This window comes from Bos indicus, chromosome 9, assembly GCF_029378745.1.
Source record: "Bos indicus isolate NIAB-ARS_2022 breed Sahiwal x Tharparkar chromosome 9, NIAB-ARS_B.indTharparkar_mat_pri_1.0, whole genome shotgun sequence".
NCBI classification, from domain to species: Eukaryota; Metazoa; Chordata; class Mammalia; order Artiodactyla; family Bovidae; genus Bos; species Bos indicus.
The window spans coordinates 84,081,762-84,103,063 of NC_091768.1; the positions used below are offsets into that span (position 1 = coordinate 84,081,762).

Below are 21,302 nucleotides of genomic sequence, written 5' to 3' on the forward strand. Positions count from 1 at the left end.
CAGGCAGATTCTTTACCATCTGAGCCAATAAATATGGACATACATAAAGTTTAGACAAAAATATTGTAAAATAATAATGACCTTTCTATATAAAATTTACTGAATATATAGTGTTGCTGTTTAGTCACCAAGTCATATCTGACTCTTTGCGTCCTCATAGACTGTAGCCTGCCAGGCTCATCTGTTCGTGGGATTTCCCAGGCAAGGATACTGGAGTAGGTTGCCATTCCCTGACCCAGGGATCGAACCTATATCTCCTGTGTCTCCTGCATTGACAGGCAGATTCTTTACTGCTGAGCCACCAGGGAAGCCACTGAATATATATATATATGTTCTCGACACATTATATGTATGTAATTTTATAAATTGTGCTTGTAAATTATGAACTTAAGAGTCAATTCTGGCCTTCAAGGGAGTTGTAGGTAAATTTCTCTCGGACATCTGAAAGTACTTTATTGAGTTTTCAAGGTGTTAGTTATACAGATGATTGAGTTTCTATAAAAATCTACTTTGCTAATCAAAGTCATTTTCATGTTAATTTGGTATGTTAAATATATAAAGTTGATATTAATTGTAACTAATTAAAAATTTTGCTACCAGTCATATTTTTCCCTATTATCTTTTTCCTTTATTGACCTTAATATATAAAGGCAAATTTAGATACATACAAATTAAATAATGACTGCAAAATTAACTTTAAAAGATATTACAAGATTTGAAGTCAAACAAGATTTTTAAAAGCTGTCTCAGTTAATATTTTTTATCCAAGATGAAGAGATTTTTCTAGCTACCAGATGTTAACTAAGCTTCAGGTTTAACTTGAGTGGTTTATTTAAATTTCAAATCGGGTTTTAAACTCTGTGTGTGTGTATGCATGCTAAATTTATCTGCATATGTTACATCTTACAACATTTTATTATGTTAAAATACTGTATTTTATAGGCATTACATTATTAAATTAATGTCACAGCTCTATCAGAGGTTATCTTATAGAATGTTTATTTTTTTATTTCTTCCAATTCCTCTGTGAGGAACAAAATCAAATTTGGCCTGTATGTAGCACATGAAATTGTATCAGTAAACTAAATTTCCTTTATTTTTCCCAAGGAGCAATATCTCTGTCTATATATTTTTATTTCAGGCTCCAGTGGTTGTGAAAAATGAAATCCTGTTTGACTTATTTTCAGCGAACGAGCATTTACTCTGCAGTGAGGTAGGTTGGGGAAGTATGAACCAAAAAGCTCCTTGAAGAATGCCTTGTGGACCTGCTTAAACAACTCCTGGGTAGTCAATTTCAGTGCTCTTGCTCACCTTTAAATTTTAGTATAACTGAATATTTCGTACCCAGACACTCAAAGAGGAAGAGAAGCTCTTTAATTGAGTTTAGCAACAGAGTCAGTGGAAGAGATGGCACACTGTTTGTGCCATGGACCAGGGTAGTCAGGTTCTCACCATCTGGGCATTTCTCTTCTGGATCCATGTACCTAGCAATTACCATAAAGTTGTTGCCAATCTGAGCCTACATCATGCCCAAGAGTAGGGTGTCTGGTGGTGTTTGACTTGCCAATGTGGAGGAATCAGGAGACTCAGTTCAAATGCAATACCTCACCTATACAAGACAAATTTTCAGCACAGCAGTCCTACAGCCTGTGGGAATTCACCTTCTCCCTCTCCACCCTGGGTTCTATCCATCAAAGTAGACCTGTTCCACTTCCCTAAGGTAGTTAGATCTGAAACAGGGATTTTTTGTTTTTTCATTATTTTCTCCGAAGGCCCAGTCATAGGGGTATAATTATCGATTCAAACATTTTGTCTTTCTTATCTTTAACATCTTGGCCAATACTAAAATCAAAATATTTATTTTTTCGGTCAGGTTGTACTGAGTTGTATAAAATTATCTCTGAATTGTTTTATATTTTATGAATTCCAAAGACTTTAGCATATTCTCCATGGACATGTAAAATGTTTTATTTATTTTTATTGAAGCGTAGTGATTTACAATGTTGTCTTAATTTCTGTTGTACAGCAAAGTAATTCAATTCTACATATATACTATATATGCATTCTTTTGTATATTTTTTCTGTATGGTTTATCACAGGATATTAAATATAGATCACTGTGCTATATAGTAAGACTTTGTTATTTATCCATTATATACACAATAGTTTGCATCTGCTGATCCCAAACACCCAGTACGTTTCTCCCCCACCTTCTTTCTTGGCAACCACAAGACTGTCTCTATGCCTATCAGTCTATTTCTGTTTTGTAGATAGGTTAATTTGTGTCATATGTTGGATTCCACAAAGGAAGCATAAAATAATTCTATAGTAAAATCTCCAGCTACATAGGAGGATATCTGATTTGCCTTTTTCAACTTAACCTACATTTAAGAAGCTTTCTAGATAACCAAGTTAAGAAAAATATAAATCTTATGACTTCAGACTCAAGTATTTAATCTCCTTACAAACCAGGCAGTGAAACATACTCTGAAGTTCAACTCTTCACTGTGCCTTGCTGCCTGATGAAAACCTTGCAGGTGGGAGTTTTACTTGGAGCACTGCTGTACCTGCCGATCAACATGTGAATATGGGACTTAGAGTGTATTTAAGTGTGTGCCCAGTTTTACTTCTTTGACATAGAAGGATCATTTTCTTCTCAAATTCTCACATTTACAGAATAGTAGTGCAAGAAGGTGGTGCTATTGGTAAAGAACTCATCTGCTAATGCAAGAGACTTAAAAGACTTGGGTTCGATACCTGAGCTGGGAAGATCCCCTGGAGGAGGGCATGACAACCCACTCCAGTATTCTTGCCTGGAGAATCCCATGAACAAAGGAGCCTGGTGAACTACAGTCCATAGGCTCACAAAGAGTTGGACACTACTGAGTAACTAACGCTTTCACTTTCACAGCTCAATCTTTTATAAAGATTCCAAAATAAAGCCATCATTGCTCTCAGAAGCATTCTGAGAGCACACACACACACATACACACACATACAGCTAAAATGGTGGTCAGTGTCAAATCACTGACCATTTACTCTGAAAGACAGCTCTTAGCTAAGGATTTTTAGCTTGTATTATGATTATATGTTTTGAGAACAAAAGCAAGATATATGACTTTATTCTGTAGGTAAGAAATAAAAATGTAGAATATATTACACGTAGAATCTAATAATGCTACTGGAAGTAGATTTTCAACTGCCACCCACTCCCAAAATCACAGTGCCAACAATTGAAAAATAACTAATGAACACTACTGGTTTTTACCTCTAGCTAATGAGATGGATTATCAGCGAAATCTATGCCGTGTGGAAGATATTCAATGGGAGTGCTTTGGCCAATTATTTTAAAGGAACAGCAGGGGACCCCCCTCTTCTGGTCTGGAAGCCCTGGGAACACATATACTCTCTATGCAAGGCTGTGAAGGGCCACACGCCCTTGTTTAATAGCTATGGAAAGTATGTGGTGAAGCTTTACTGGATGGTAAGTTCTTGTACACACAGGTAACCATTTGTGTGTCTTTCATATTGCAATGTTTCTCTTACCTGCTTTTAAAGAAGCTAATACAAGATGAGACAGTTTATAAAGGCTCTCAGCTGTGTACCTACTGGAGGAAAAGTCTTACATATGTAATTTGAGATTTAAAAGAACGCAGTTGCATCCTCTGTAATACCAGTTCCCTGTGCTTTTTATTTTTTAAATGTTTATATATATATTTTTTTAATTTTATTGGCGTATAGTTACTTTACAATGTTGTGCTACTTTCCACTGTATAGCAAAATGAATCAGCAATACATATACATGTATCTCCTTTGTTTCAGATTTCCTTCCCGTTTTAGGTCACCACAGAGGACCGAGTAGAGTTCCCTCGCTGTGCCGTATGCTCTCGTTAGTTATCTATTTTACACACAGTACCAATAGTGCATATATGCCAATCCCAATCTCCCAGTTCACCCCACCCCGCCCCTTCCCCCTTGATATACATATGTTTGTTCTCTACACCTGTATTTCTGTTTCTGCTTTGTAAATAAGATCTTCTATACCATTTTTTTTTGGATTTCACATATATGCATTAATATGTGATATTTGTCTTTCTCTTTCTGACTTCACTCTGTAAAACTAGTGCTGCTGGTACCACTGAGGGGCAGTCCTCTGCTGCCTGTGACCCTGCAGGTGGGCGGGCTGGGTAGGCAGGTGGATGCATAGATAGGGCTCTGCCCTCTCTGATGTGGTATCAGGATCATGGGCAGGAAACAGGGTTTGAGCTTAAGTGTGATCCAGTCCTCTCTTTGTTACTACTGAAGGGCCTGATCTGATCCATTTTTTGCCCTGACCTTGATATTTGTTTTCATGTTAACAAATCTCACTTTGACACAGGAAATATTTTACCTTCATCTGAAACAAGACAAATGGGAAAGTAGGAAGCACAGGTAGAGAATTCAAAACCCCTTAATTAACAAAACAAAGTAGACTCACACCCCACTGAGCAATGCTACCTTATATTAAACACCTTTGGGTTTATCACGGTGAAATGCTCTTTTCTAAAGGCCCAGAGCCACAAGCAGGCCCAGCTATGGGATTGAGAGTCTCTTGTTCAAAAGTTATTAGCCATTTCAAGATGGTGATATCAGCATTTTAAGCAAAGCATGAGGTCCTTCAAAGTGTGGGGTCCCATGTGACTGTACAGGTCACATACCCATGAAGTTGGGCCTGATAACAGAGGAAAAGTATTCTTGAACATTTGAGGCAATGAGGAAAGTAAATCATGCTATTGTCTATTTCTAAGAACATGGCTTTCTTCTTAATGAGCCGGAGCCATCTATTCTTCCTGGGGTGGGGAATGCTGAAAGGCCAATGCTTAGGAATCAATAGGATCATTACAATAGGAAGGGGCTTCCTAGGTGACTCAGCAGTAAAGAATCTGCCTGTCAGTGCAGGAGATGCTGGTTTGATCCCTGGTGGCTCAGATGGTAAAAGTGTCTGCCTACAATGTAGGAGACCCAGGTTCAGTTCCTGGGCCGAGAAGATCCCCTGGAGAAGGAAATGACAACCCACTTCAGTACTCTTGCCTGGAAAATCCCATGGATGGATGGAGGAGCCAGCTAGTCCACGGGGTCACAAAGAGTCAGACACAACTGACCGACTTCACTTTCACTTTCACTTTGGGAAGATTCTCTGGACAAGGAAATGGCAACCCACTCCAGTATTCTTGCCAGAGAAATCCCATGGACAGAGGAGCCCATTGGGTTGCAAAACAGTCAGACATGACCTAGCAACTGAACATGCACAGTAGAAGGTAGAGAAGGGAATCTTAGCCTTTGATATCCAAAATGGGAGTTTGGGTTTATTTGTTTTTTTATATAAGACCTTTTTTTCAAGACCTTGAAAGTCAAAGTGCTATTAGAGAAAATAACTCCCTAAATTCCTTTATCCTTCTATGTTGACCAATAAGGAGGCAGATTTGACAGAGTAGACTTCAGAGTATTACATGTGTACGGAGGAGTGAAAGGGAGGACATGGCATTAAGAATGTGGATACACAGAGGACAGTGTAGGATTATAGAAAGAAAGTAAACACGGGAGGAGTGAGGAGGTCGGATGCCTGGGTATTTAGCCCCACTTCTGCACATTTGCCTAAACTTGAGTTGGAACAAAGTTCAAAATTATCAAGAATTTCAAAACAGCATCAGCAGAACACTAAACCAACCCTGTTAGTTTCTTTCTCTCTCTGCTCGCTGCCATCCGCCCATCTTTTCTAATTTCCTCCTGGATAGGGGTCAATGTTTATTAACACTATATACCATTTTGTAAAGAAAACGTGATTTCTATTTAACTGTACAGATTCCTCAGAAATCTACACCTTCCTGAATTCAGAAACTTTTTAAAAATGAATTTAGTCCAATTTGGAAATGTTAGTCTGACACAGTCATTTAACCTGCCTCGTTAGATGGTGTAGTTCTTGGGAAAGAGGGCTAGGAATCAGAAAGACAACCCCATGTCCAGTGACTTCTTCTGGTCCCTCTTTGGATTCACCTGAGGAATGGCATGTGGGAAATGATGCTAAACTGCTGAGCACTGAGATATGATTAGCTCCATGTGAATTATGTTGTAGGCCCCTTGCTGGCACTCATCTCTGAAGGGCATGGTCTTATTTGTGCTCACTGAGACTTTACAGAAAGCTTTTCTCATCTTCAGTATCTCCAAATGCATTCTTAGGGCCACATGGGCCCCTCAGGGTCCCTTGCACATAAAGGCAGAGAGACCATCTCCCTCAAGAGAATAGGCATACAATATGTCCTGGAAAAAATACAGGGAACGATAAAATGTGGTAATTATGTAAAAGAACCGGATAGTTCAGTTCAGTTCAGTTGCTCAGTCGTGTCCGACTCTTTGCAACCCCATGAATCGAAGCACGCCAGGCCTCCTTGTCCATCACCAACTCCCAGAGTTCACCCAAACTCATGTCCATCGAGTCGGTGATGCTATCCAACAATCTCATCCTCTGTCATCCCCTTCTCCTCCTGCCCTCAATCCCTCCCAGCATCAGGGTCTTTTCTAATGAGTCAACTCTTCACATGAGGTGGCCAAAATATTGGAATTTCAGCTTCAACATCAGTCCTTCCAATGAACACCCAGGACTGATCTCCTTCAGAATGGACTGGTTGGATCTCCTTGCAGTCCAAGGGACTCTCAAGAGTCTTCTCCAACACCACAGTTCAAAAGCATCAATTCTTCGGCGCTCAGCTTTCTTCACAGTCCAAGTCTCACATCCATACATGACCACAGGAAAAACCATAGCCTTGACTAGACGGACCTTTGTTGGCAAAGTAATTTCTCTGCTTTTGAATATGCTATCTAGGTTGGTCATAACTTTCCTTTCAAGGAATAAGTGTCTTTAATTTCATGGCTTTAATCACCATCTGCAGTGATTTTGGAGCCCCCCAAAAATAAAGTCAGCCACTGTTTCCACTGTTTCCCCATCTATTTGCCATGAAGTGATGAGACCAGATGCCATGATCTTAGTTTTCTGAATGTTGAGCTTTAGGCCAACTTTTTCACTTTCCTCTTTCACTTTCATCAAGAGGCTTTTGAGTTCCTCTTCAGTTTCTGCCATAAGGGTGGTGTCATCTGCATATCTGAGGTTATTGATATTTCTCCCAGTAATCTTGATTCCAGCTTGTGCTTCTTCCAGCCCAGCGTTTCTCATGATGTACTCTGCATATAAGTTGAATAAGCAAGGTGACAATATACAGCCTTGACATAGTCCTTTTCCTATTTGGAACAGTCTGTTGTTCCATGTCCAGTTCTAACTGTTGCTTCCTGATCTGCATATAGGTTTCTCAAGAGGTAGGTCCGGTGTTCTGGTATTCCCATCTCTTTCAGAATTTTCCACAGTTGATTGTGATCCACAAGTCAAAGGCTTTGGCATAGTCAATAAAGCAGAAGTTGATGTATTTCTGGAACTCTCTTGCTTTTTCAGTGATCCAGCAGACGTTGGCAATTTGATGTCTGGTTCCTCTGCCTTTTCTAAATCCAGCTTGAACATCTGGAAGTTCATGGTTCATGTATTGCTGAAGCCTGACTTGGAGAATTTTGAAGGTCCTGATAAATAGTAGATTTTCAACACTATTAGTTTCCTCCCTTCTTTCCTGTATTCTTTCTTTGCTCCTTTCTTTCCCCACTGCTGCCTCCTATTGTGGAAGCCAAAGTGATGGATCATTCTTCCTCCTACTCCTTGGTAGAGTCAAGGGGAGAATCACAGGATCAGCTTACCAGATACTCTCCTGCCCATCTTGAGTCCAGATGCAAAAATAGAGGGCATGTAATGATCACAGGCAACTCTCCACCCGATTCTCTCACAATATGACCTTGCTGTGGTTCAGTTGCCCAGACTTGCTTAGTTCCTCTGGTATCCCCCTATTGCCTACTTATAAAGCAGGTTATTTAAAGTTTTGTTATGAAATTGTATTCTTTTATATGTTGTTATTGTTTAGTTGCTGAGCTGTCTCCAACTATTTGAAATGCCATGATTTATAGCCTGCCAGGCTCCTCTGTCCATGGGATTTCCTAGGCAATTTACATCCCAAACTTTACTTGCCATTTCCTTCTCCGGGGAATCTTCCCAACACAGAGATTGAACCTGTGTCTCCTATATCTCTTCTGTCTCCTGATTGCAGGCAAATTCTTTACCACTGAGCCACTTGGGAAGGCTTTATACATTGTAGGTAATAATAAATGTGAGTATAAAGGAAGTACTTTTAAAATTAGTCTTTTTAGCTATGTGGCCTCCACCTGACTGTGATTTGTAATTTTTACGTAGTCAATTATGTCATTATATTTCTTTACAGAGTCTAGGATATTTGTCATTTAAACAAGGTACTACTTCAAGAATACAAAAAATATTTCCCTTTAGTTTTATTTTAATGTTTAGACCTATCATTTGTTTTATCTACTGTGAGAATGAAGAACTGGTTTATTTTTTTTACTTAAAAACCTCAGCCAGTTGCCCCAGCATTTTATGTCAATGTTTTACTTTCTACCCATTGATTTTAAAAACTGAGTGTTATCATACACTAATTTCCACTTTGAAATTATGTTTGATTTGGGGCTCTCTTTTCTTTCACTCTTTTCCTTGTTCTCTTCAGATACCATATTACTTTAACTATAAGGAATTTATAGTTTGCTTTGATTTTTTAGAATAAAATGCACCTCTTACTCTCATTTCAATGTTTTCTTAGCATTTCTGGGTAAACATTTCTACTAGTATTTAACTTTGAACACATAATGGTTTATTCCTTATTCTACATACAAAAGGGTTAATCCTTAATCCTCATCATTGTTTTTTGTTTGTTTGTTTTTACTACAGCTTCCCTTCTCTTGAACATTTTATTTTGTTTCATCTTTCATTCAGAAAGAATATGCATTCCAAAATTTTATTTACTTAGAATATATATGTGAATTTTGGGGGTAACAATATTGAGGTCTATTTTCCTTTATACGTGATTATGTGAATGATCATTTGCTTACATATGGAAAAAGTAGCTGATAACCTGTTTTAGAATATAACAGCCAATGCCTGAGTATTTTCTGTGTTTAACACTTCAGGGACTCATTCTGAGCACTCTCCACCCTACCTGAAACCCTGATACTGTCTTCCCTGAATCTGCTTCACTTTTCTCTATAGAGCTGAGTATGAAGTATCCACTTAGTGTGTTCATTAATATAAGGATATATATATATATATGAATATCAATATGAATCTATTGCTTTCTTTTCCCAGAGCTTTTGTTCATACATATATTCTTATTTTAACCATTAGCCCAATCTACATTTCTTTTGGTAAAGTAAATACAGAAGCCAAGGTACAGTAACCTCTTGCTAGTTCTCTTCTACTTTGATCCATTCTTTAAAATTGGACTGTAGCCCTAGAGGGGATAGAAAAATACTGAGTGATGATAGTGAATAGATGAAAGTGAAAGTCGCCCAGTCATGTCCTACTCTGTGTGACCCCATGGACTGTAGCCCGCCAGGCTCCGTCTGTCTGTGGTATTCTCCAGGCAAGAGTACTGGAGTGAGTAGCCATTCCCTTCTCCAGGATCGAACTGCAGGCAGATTCTTAACAGTCTGAGCCACCAGCAAAGTGAATAGATAGACAGAGGCAATTTTTAAAGAGACAGAAACAAGAACTTTGCTGTTTGAGAGACCATGTTCATGGAATAAAGGTGGCCGCCTGGTTTTCTAGTTGTAGATATCTATTCTCTCTGGGCTAAGAGCAAACATTTCTGCCTCTCTCCCCCTAATTCCCAGGTGGTAGGGCTGAGCCAACACCTCTTTCCAGATGAGGTGTAGTACAGAACTAGAGGAAATTATTTCTGAAAAGGTAAAATGGATTGTTATTTTCACTATATGTGTCCTTTTCCAGACATACACAATTTAATTTCTGGCTTTTTCCTCTTCCAATTCTAATTCAGTATTTATGTGTCTATCCTTCAGTTTTCACTGCAAATATTTCAGAAACACGTTCATACATACATTCTCTGTTACCTCCTGCTGTTTGACTCAAGATGATGTACTGGAGATGCATCCTCTGCCTTACCTCAGTTTTCCTTCCCCTGTGCAGTCTTGTACACCTTAAGGCTGCTACAAATTGCTTTTTTTCCCTTTTCATTTATAGACACTTTTTTTATTTGTTTCTTACTGGACGTAGATTTCTCCTTCTGCCTTTTTGCATGTATTCTCCTCCCTCTTTCTTATTGCCCCTTGAAGAATTTATATGGCTGAGATGGTAAAGAATCTGCCTGCAATGTAGGAGACTTAAGTTTGATTCCTGTGTTGGGAAGATCCCCTGGAGAAGAGAATGGTAACCCACTCCAGTACTCTTGCCTGGAGAATCCCAAGGACAGAGAAGCCTGGCAGGCTACAGTCCATGGGATTGCAAAGTCAGGCACAACTGAGTGATTAACACTTTCACCTTTAATCACTTCAAAGTAAACCAACCAATGAGAACCTTTTGGCATGACACTTAATGTTCAGGTTTTTATACCAGTGTATTGTTTCTCCCGTAAAAAATTCCCATTTTTTTCCAGTTTGGATTCTAAGTGAATAGCCTCAAAGTTCTTTGACATCAACCAGATAAAAATTTATTAGGTAGCATGAAGAACAGTATCATAAAACAGAGTTTTCTTTTTTCTTTCACCTGGCAATGATAACACTGCTACTGAGCTACACATGGTCTCCTCGGTACTTTCCAATGTCAGCATTCCTTGGGCTCCTTGAAAAAAGCAATTACATTATTGCTCTCCACTTGAAATATGTACTGCTCTTGGCAATCTTTCTCTGAGTGCTTTCATTTCGCTCTGAATAAGCAAGAAAACACACACATTGAGACCAGTGGTTTTCCCCAATCGTCATCTATCTTTCCATACAAAAGCATACTAGTTTTTATTTCTGGTTAACTTTTATACTTTTTAAGCACAACGTTATTATAGAATTTGGAGTTTATTCAACTGTGGGTACAGGACACACCGCACAAACCCTATCTCCTGCGTTTTTCTTACCCCAACCCACAGTCTGGGTAGAGTTTGCAGTCAGCATTTGAAACAAAGTCTCTCACACCCAGTGACATTTTTGTTCTTTAAATAGTGTTTTCAAGGCATCAGTTCAGTTCAGTTCAGTTCAGTTGCTCAGTCGTGTCCGACTCTTTGCGACCCCATGATTCGCAGCACTCCAGGACTCCCTGTCCATCACCAACTCCCTGAGTTCACTCAGACCCACGTCCATTGAGTCGGTAATGCCATCCAGCCATCTCATTCTCTGTCGTCCTCTTCTCCTCCTGCCCCCCAATCTCTCCCAGCATCAGAGTATTTTCCAATGAGTCAACTCTTCGCATGAGGTGGCCAAAGTACTGGAGTTTCAGCTTTAGCATCATTCCTTCCAAAGAAATGCCAGGGCTGATCTCCTTCAGAATGGACTGGTTGGATCTCCTTGCAGTCCAAGGGACTCTCAAGAGTCTTCTCCAACACCACAGTTCAAAAGCATCAATTCTTTGGCACTCAGCCTTCTTCACAGTCCAACTCTCACGTCCATACATGACCACAGGAAAAACCATAGCCTTGACTAGATGAACCTTTGTTGGCAAAGTAATGTCTCTGCTTTTCAATATGCTATCTAGGTTGGTCATAACTTTCCTTCCAAGGAGTAAGCGCCTTTTAATTTTGTGGCTGCAGTAACAAATTACTTTCCCATTATTCAATTACTTTTATTTTCAAAATGGAAATTTTTTATTCTCAATTCATTATTAATTTTATATATGCTTTTATTAAAACATACTCAGTCATGCCCAGCTCTTTGCAACCCCATGGACTGTAGCCCACCAGTCTCCTCCATCCTTGGGGTTCTCCAGGCAAGAATACTGGAGTGGGTTGCCATCCCCTTCTCCAGGGGATCTTCCCAATTCAAGGATCAAACCTGGGTTTCCTGCGTTGTGGGCAGATTCTTTACCAGTGAGCCACCAGGAAAACCCATTATTAACTCTGTATATGCTTTTATTAAAACACATTCAAAAACTATTAAAATGTTTAAATTAGTAAATGAAATGTCCCTATGAGTCTACCTACCCAGACAATCATAGTAAATTATCTGTTTACCCTCTTAAACCTTTTTCTTAAAAGTATATATGTAAACACACTATATATAATCTGTGCCAACAGTGAGATCATATAGTATTCATCATTCTGTATGTTTTCCCTAACCATGAACATTTTTTATGCTAATATTTGTTGATCTACCTTGTACTCCATTGCTTGAACATAACGATAATTACAGTTGACCTTGGAAAAACATAGGCTTGAATTCCCCAGGTCCACTTAAAAGTCTTTTTAATTTCATGGCTGCAGTCACCATCTGCAGTGATTTTTGGAGCCCAAAAAAGTAAAGTCTGCCACTCTTTCCACTGTTTCCCCATCTATTTCCCATGAAGTGATGGGACCAGATGCCATGATCTTCATTTTATGAATGTTGAGCTTTAAGCCAACTTTTTCACTCTCCACTTTCACTTTCATCAAGAGGCTTTTTAGTTCCTCTTCACTTTCTGCCATAAGGGTGGTGTCATCTGCATATCTGAGGTTATTGATATTTCTTCTGGCAATCTTGATTCCAGCTTGTGCTTCTTCCAGCCCAGCGTTTCTCATGATGTACTCTGCATAAAAGTTAAATAAGCAGGGTGACAATATACAGCCTTGACGAACCCCTTGTCCTATTTGGAACCAGTCTGTTGTCCCATGTCCAGTTCTAACTGTTGCTTCCTGACCGGAATAAGGGTTTCTCAAGAGGCAGGTCAGGTGGTCTGGTATTCCAATCTCTTGAAGAATGTTCCACAGTTTATTGTGATCCACACAGTCAAAGGCTTTGGCATAGTCAATAAAGCAAAAGTAGATGTTTTTCAGGAACTCTCTTGCTTTGGCGATGATCCAGCAGACGTCGGCAATTTAATCTCTGGTTCCTCTGCTTTTTCTAAATCCAGCTTGAACATATGGAAGTTCATGGTTCATGTAGTGTTGAAGCCTGGCTTGGAGAATTTTGAGCATTACTTTATTAACGTGTGAGATGACTGCAATTGTGCGGTAGTTTAAGCATTCTTTGGCATTGCCTTTCTTAGGGACTGGAATGAACACTGACCTTTTCCAGTCCTGTGGCCACTGCTGAGTTTTCCAAATTTGCTGGCATATTGAGTGCAGCACTTTCACAGCATCATCTTTTAAGATTTGAAATAGCTCAATTGGAATTCCATCACCTCCACTAGCTTTGTTCGTAGTTATACTTCCTAAGGCCCGCTTGACTCCACACTCCAGGATGTCTGGCTCTAGGTGAATTATCATACGATTGTGATTATCTGGGTCATGAAGATCTTTTTTGTATAGTTCTTCTGTGTGTTCTTGCCACCTCTTCTTAATATCTTCTGCTTTTGTTAGGTCCAAAAATTACCAAATGCAAAAATGTTAGGTCCCAAAATACCAAGTGCAAAAATTATTTGTATTTATATATACAGAACATTTCATTTATGTATTCATTCCTTGGACAGCAAGGAGATCAATCCAGTCAATTTTACTGTGTATTATTTTGAGTTGTTTCACCTAAAGTTAGAAGAGAGAATAGCTAAATACTTGTTCCTTCAAACCTGTCTTGCCCTACATTATCCACAAAGAAAGAAATAAAAAGTCACATAACCACTAAATAATGTAGTATGAATTCAGTTACAAGTGTCATAAAAAGAAGACATTTTCACTCTACTGTTCCTATCTACCTAGGAAAAGTACACTGTTAGTTAAGGCTTGAATTCAAATGTCAACTTCCTGTGAAGACATCCACTGAGCAAATTAGTCACATTTCCTTTCTTATTCCAGAGCGTTTGAAACATATTACAATTACATTTTGTATTTTGTATATTCTTATTTGTCCTCCCTCTCTAGACTATAAACAATTCAATGGTATAGGTATAAGCCATGTATTATGCAGATCCTTGAGTTCACAAGGCTTGCATCACTGCTGAAAAATAAATCTCACATGTAAAACCAAAGTTTAAAGGAGTTTGAGCTCACAATCATTAATTTTTATCATTTATCTCAAACTTTTAATTATGAAGTGATATATATATGTAAATATATCATGATTTTATTAGATAAAGAATTAACTAACTTTATATTCAAAATAGATCTTTAATTAGGAGTAAGAGTAATATGGTAATTGGAAGTATAATCTCACTGAGCCTATGAGGATAAAAAATCATTACTAAAGTTACATTTGGAGAATTTGCATTATGACTACAAATAAGTTATTTAATTGTGCCTAAACTTATCCATGATTGCATGATGTTTTGGTTTTGCTTTTGAAATAGTTCAATTTACTCCATTATGTAGGATGAGGCATCCAAGAATGTGCTAAAAGACCTCATAAATAATGACACTATAGATATAGATATAGACATGTTTTAATTACAATAAATGAAATAATAAGCTAAATTTCTCAGAGTAGTATACAATACTAGTAGGTCAGCCATTAGGCATAAGATGCTAAAATAAAATCACAATTATAAAATAAAATTTTAAATTTTATAAAATAAAATTGTACAAATTGTAAATAATAATGTCAGCAGTATATAAGAATGTGTGTGAAAAATAATATAAATCACTAATGGTATATTCCTTTCTTTGCATCTTTAGGGTTGCTGGAGAAAGATAACCATTGATGACTTTCTGCCTTTTGATGAAGAAAATAATCTATTGCTTCCAGCTACAACCTATGAATTTGAACTTTGGCCAATGCTTTTGTGTAAAGCTATCATTAAGCTGGCAAATGTTGAGTAAGTAGAATAAAGAATTATCACCCACTTGTATAAAAACAAAATGGCAAACAGCAACAACTATGCACCAATATTGCATACCTTTATTTTTCAAAAAATCATTTTTAAAAAGCATTTTCTCCAAACAGAGTAAACTTTCTACTGTAACAATAAACATTCCAAAGCCACTGGTTTGAAGTCTTATGTTAGCCAGCAATGAGACAAAATTCCCCCAATAAAAATGCTCAAAAGTGATTCTGTAGCCAGTGTTTCCTTATGATGAATGGAAAAGTCAGTCATGGAAAGTAAAGGTTCAGTTTAACGAGAGAAAGAAGTTATTTTGCAGGGGAAAATACTGGTTCATCTAATTATTGAATATATGTCCTGCTGTTTAGTTGCTAAGTCGTGTCCAACTCTCTTGCAACCCCATGGACTGTAGCCCACCAGGCTTCTCTGTCCATGGGATTTTTCCAGGCAAAAATACTGGAGCGGGTTGCCGCTTCTTACTCCAAAGTATCCTGGATCCAGTTAAAGTCTTAGGCTCTGTGTATGCAGCCATCATTTGCTAATCTTGAAAATCTGATCTCTTCTGAAGGATGTCCATGTGTTCCTCATGGTTTAGGTAACACTGGTCCTTTTTATACATTCACAATGAAAACAGTCATGTTTCCTTCAATATTCCTGGGAAATCTGCTTGTGTCTTATGTTCCTGCACCAACCTATGCGAGGCATGTCTTAGCTTCCACTTGCAGACTGTGCTTCCTCTATTCTGGTCCTTGTGCCAGTGCTAAGTTGTTTCAGTCGTGTTTGACTCTTTGCAACCCCATGGACTGTAACCCACCAGGCTCCTCTGTCCATGGAATTTTCCAGGCAAGAATACTGGAGTGGGTTGCCATTTCCTTCTCCAAGGGATCTTCCTGAGGCAGGGATTGAACCTGCATGTCTTATATCTCCTGCATTGGCGGGCGTGTTCTTTACCACTAGTGTTTTATTCTGGCCTGAGTGATGCAAAAAAGCTCTGATACCTGAGTTGCCAATGCAAGGCAACTGTGCGTCTCCAATCCGTGGAAGAATTCTCACACACAATGCACCAGCTTGGATTTGCTACCCTTCCCCCTCCTGCAGTTTATCACACCAGGTCCTTTTCAGCAGAACACACCCACTTGCTCTAACTGGCCACTCCAGCCACTGGCTCAAAGCTCAGCCCCCTCCCCTTCTATTATTATACACAGCTATGTCAGTCAGAAGCCTGGTCTGTTTTTTTGTGGTTTTCTTTTGGCTTAGCTTCCTTTTTCTCTCCCAAAGCCACACAAACAAAAACAGCCCCTCCTACTGCCAGCCTCTTCATCTCTCTTTTCTGTTACCAACCCTCAATTTTCTATCTGGAATTTGTGTTACCCAGCTTGCAACCCTTAATTTCAATCATTTTTAAAAGCTCAGCTCACAGCATTTAGATAGTTGAATACTACTAAGTATTTAAAATGGTAACAACTATGTTTGTTTATCTTTGAAAGGAAATAATGTTCCTAATTCTCAGATCTAACTTGAAGTTCTGAGAATGAGAGCAGCCAGGCCAGTGAAGCAGTAAATGCTTGACCCGAATAATCGGAGTGGCATTTTTATCTTTCTTAAAGCTACAGTAGAATTTAAAAAAAACTTGAGAAATGGCATTATGGTTATTTTTGAAAAACAAACGAATCCAACTTGTAAATAAAGGACCAGGCTTAATGCAGGATGCTTCTTAGACCTTGAAGTGGAAATCACTACGTGGTCCAATTTATATTTGTCCAAAAGTTTTTCTCAGATTTTACAGTAGATAGTGAATTTCTTAATGTGAGTTTTAGCTTTCTACACTAAAAATTAATATTTAGTAGTTATTTAAATATCACTGTGACATGTGCAGAGGAAATAACACTACTTTTATGAGCTTCGTACAGTCACCTCCTAAATATGATTATTCAAAGAGGAGGTTAGACTGTGAATATCTACAAAGGCAATGTCACCCCACTCCAGTACTCTTGCCTGGAAAATCCCATGGACAGAGGAGCCTGGAAGGCTGCAGTCCTTGGGGTCGCTGAGGGTCGGACACCTCTGAGAGACTTCCCTTTCACTTTTCACTTTCACGCATTGGAGAAGGAAAGGGCAACCCACTCCAGTGTTCTTGCCTGGAGAATCCCAGGGATGGGGGAGCCTGTTGGGCTGCCGTCTATGGGGTCGCACAGCATCGGACACGACTGAAGCGACTTAGCAGCAGCAGATATTTGTTATCTTGGAGATATGTGGACACATCACAGTTTATAATCTGCAAACAAAAAACCAATATAAATTTCTGAATGATGGAGTGTGTGAATAATATTTCTTTCTGAATTAAAAAACATGTATACCAATCAATACCATCAGCCACCACCACTGGCATAAGGTTGAACTGAAGCTCTGATTCCTGAGCAAAATATAGATATAACATTTGTGTGTGTTACTGAAAATAGACTAATCACTTCAGAAAAATATTAAAAGTAAAGGATTAAAATAAGAAGAGTGATAGTTAATCAATCACAGTCTCATTGACTTTATGCCATAGTGGCAGATCCACTCTTTTGTACAAGATAGAATGGATGTTTCTGGCTTCTCTAAAATTATCTAAGGATTTTATCAAAAATGTGTGATGCCCATCTTGCCCTGCCATGTGTGAGACTGGCTTAATATACAGACTCATAGGAATCTTATGATAATTACTGAAACTCGAAAGAGGAAAGACAGTGCCCTATTTTTAAAAGAATATGATAGTATGTTGAATATACAGAAGAGATTATGTATCATCTATATATATGAAGTGAAATGAAGTGAAATCTCAGTCGTGTCCAACTCTATGCAACCGCATGGACTGTAGACTGCCAGTCTCCTCCCGTGGAATTTTCCAGGCCAGAATATTGGAGTGGGTAGCCGTTCCCTACTCCAGGAGATCTTCCCAACCCAGGCATCAAACCCAGGCATCAAACCCAGATCTCTTGCATTGCAGGAGGATTCTTTACCAGCTAAACTTCAAGGGAAGCCCAAGAATACTTGAGTGGGTAGCCTATCCTTTCTCTAGGGGATCTTCCCGCCCAGGAATCAAACCAGGGTCTCCTGCATTGCAGGCGGATTCTTTACCAACTGAGCTATCAGGGATCGATTTAAATGCCTTATCAAAACAAGTCATCTGAGTGCTGGAAAAGTATATTCTTATTCAGTCATTTATAACCAGTGGGACCCCTACATTTATTCTTATTGTGTGTGTGTATGTGTGTGTGTGTGTGTGTGTTCAGTCGTGTCTGACTCTTTGTGACCCCACTTGGACTGGAGCTCACCAGGCTCCTCTGTCCATGGAATTTTCCAGGCAAGAATACTTAAGTGGGTTGCCATTTCCACTCCAGGGGATCTTCCTGACCCAGGGATTGAACCGAAACTCCTACTTCTCCTGCTTTAGCAGGCAGATTCTTTAGCACTAAGCCATCTGGAGAGCCCATTTATTCTTTTACCACTGCTTGTTAGAGATTCCTGTCTTTTATAGACCTCTTCCTGTTTTCAAATGTTATTGACTGTATTATTGTGTTTTTGCTTTTTCAGCATCCATGTGGCAGAGAGGAGAGAACTGGGAGAGTTCACAGTGATTCATGCACTCACGGGTTGGTTACCAGAAGTCATTTCTCTCCAGTATGTTTGACCATTAAATTACTGATATATTTTTTTTGTTTCTTCCCCAGTAAAATTTCTTTAACTAAAATAGTCTTAAAGAAAATTTCAAAAATTGCCACATTTTACAAAATGTTTGGAAAATAGCATGTTATAGTATTATATAAAACTTATTGAGAATTGCATGATTAACTCTTTTTCCTTATATATAGTAAATTTAATCCTTAAATATCTGAATTACAAATATTAAAACAATGTTAATTATTTACTATGGTAAAATATTTACAGGTGACCCCTTTATACTCATACATTTATTCAGTACAGAAAAATTAAAGCAACTTTTAATTAGCTACCCATAGTAGGGAATAAATAACACTAAAATGCCTATTAGACCTTAGGCATTTTAATATGTTATTCCAGTTAAAACTCACAGTCCTGAAAAGATTTTATTTGATCATCCATATGACCTTATCAGCTCAGTGTTGTATATCATTAGAAATGAGGAAACTAAAGCTCATAGTGGTTGAATTCCCTAAAGCTGTGTACATTGTACCTGGAGGTAAAATTTGAATCTAAATATTTCTGGAGCCAAAGCACATAGTGTTTCTCTCATATGATTCTAGATATATAAAAATTGTTTGCCTATGTATAAAGAAAGAGCATTTAATGCAAAGCTTACTTAAAATTTCACAAATATTTTTTGTTTCATACATAAAGATTATAGACATATGTTTTGACAATATTACATTGACACTGAAAATTAATCAGACTAAGGTACATAGAAAATAATTATATCAATAGATCTAAACATACCGTCAATCAGAATGCTGATTTTTACAAGATCAAATCCACAGTACAGTTATCAGTTTGGATCATCTCTGATCTTTGATGTTAGAAAGCTAGCATTTCCAGGGTCCAGGTTAAAGGACATTGAAGACAGGTTCTAGTCACTTGGATTCTATCATTTAAAACATCCTTTCAGCAGGATAAGCTAGCCATTGCTTAGTTCAAATTAAAATATTTGTAGGGAAAAATTAGGAGGATAGACAAACTCCTTGATGCCTTTTCTTGGAAGAGAACTGACCTTGCTTTTTATGGCAAGCTTTTTATATCTTGTCATGGAAAACCATTTTCTGATACCTAAGAGATTATTTATTGGCATAATATGGTCAATATCAGTAAGGAGAAGTAGAGAGAGGGTAGGTTTATAAACATGGACTTTACTAATTTTTTATCTTCAATGTTGATGGGATACTTATAATTTTCCATTAATTTTTCCTGCAATAAAGATACCAGAGACATGAAAACATCAGACATCTATCAGAGGGTGGTAAAGAAACAGGAGATCAAAAGAATTCTTGATTAGAAAATTATTAAATTAAAAATTGTGAATAGTCTCTTGCTAGAATCATACAGTGAAATTATGCATGACAATTGAAAACAGTGTTCATATACTTTCATGATTATAAGACCAGTTTAATAATTAAATTAATTTTAAAAGTTGAATTATTTTAGATGCTCAATTTGCATGAATATATGGTTGCTTATAAAATGTCTATGAAAATGATATAAGGGAGGGAAGCTTGAGATTTGGATTCAGAACTGTATATCTAGATTAACGTTTTTATACTTCCTACTTCAAGCTATGTAAATGTTACAAGTAATACAATTTTGGGGGCCCAGAGTTTCCATATGTAAAATAGGGGTAAAAAATTACCTATCCTATATGGCTGTTCTGGGGATTGAAAAGGTGAGAGTATTGGAAAAAGTAGCTGATGTGTGGTAGAGACATAGTTAGTGCTAGTTTCTTTCCCCTAATGCATATCACTAGATTATTTAATATTATATAGAAATATGTATGATAGCTAATAATCAACCTTTGGAAGCAGAGAAAAGTCTAGACAAGTAAGTGAGACTGACTCAGATGTTCAAGTTTGTCATTTTACTTCTAAATATAATTAAAAAGTAAAAGATATGTACTCTCTTTATGTCATAATGTGTAGGATTTTTTATTCTGAATACTCTGCCACATTATTCATATAATTTAAAATTGCAATTACACTATAAAATTACAAAGTTAATTCATGTGTATATATGTGTATAATTTTAAATGAAAAAATGTCATGGAACTGTAATAATGATTGTTAAGAAATGTTTAATTTGAAATCCCTGTCTGCCAAGGATACAGGAAGAGGTCAGGCATGGCTTCCTGGAGAAAGTTATGATTTGATCAGAGCCTCTACTGTTGGCTGGGTTTGATGTGAGAGGAAGGGAGGAAAAGGGCATGGAAAGCAGGAGAATGATAAGATCAAAGCCATGATCTGTTCAGAAGTTGGATGTTTCTGTTACTACGAAGGATTCCCTGTGCCAAGACAGCCCCTGAGGGACTTCATTGGTCATGGTCATGGTTTAACAGAGGTCCAGGAGAATCAGAATATTGAAGTTTCAAATTGTGTTCACTACTGACTTTTTCCATATGAAAATCAATAGGGTGAAAAGTGTTTTGTGATGTTTTCAACAGACAGCCCTTTCCCTTCCCTCTCGCATAGAAGTAGCAAAGGGAGACATTGCTAGATTTGCAATTGTTGACCTTGCCTCATGTTTTCCTACAGTTAACACTGTCTTATCATTTGAAAACAAAAAACAAAAAGTTGTAACTCTCTGTATTATACTAGAAACACAGAGTGGATATTAGAAGTCTAGCAATTTCAAATGAAGAGATGATTTTTTTCTCCACAAATTTGTCTGATCTTGATGTAATTCATTTGAGAATGGAACACTCCACCATCCCATACTT

The 21,302-nt window shown here is 37.8% G+C and overlaps 1 protein-coding gene across 6 annotated transcripts in view; it reads left to right on the plus strand.

Moving 5' to 3' along the window:
- ADGB (androglobin) overlaps positions 1-21,302 on the plus strand; it is a 193,602-nt gene that overhangs the window by 37,215 nt on the left and 135,085 nt on the right. For all 6 annotated transcript variants that reach the window (XR_011568516.1, XR_011568515.1, XM_070796318.1 and 3 more), the window contains exons 4-7: positions 1,142-1,213; positions 3,275-3,484; positions 14,718-14,857; positions 18,440-18,526. Coding sequence is in view for 4 of the 6 variants with exons in the window: in XM_070796318.1 (XP_070652419.1) it covers positions 1,142-1,213; positions 3,275-3,484; positions 14,718-14,857; positions 18,440-18,526 (509 nt within the window). In the remaining 2 variants the exon portion in view is untranslated. The remainder of the gene's footprint in view (positions 1-1,141; positions 1,214-3,274; positions 3,485-14,717; positions 14,858-18,439; positions 18,527-21,302) is intronic.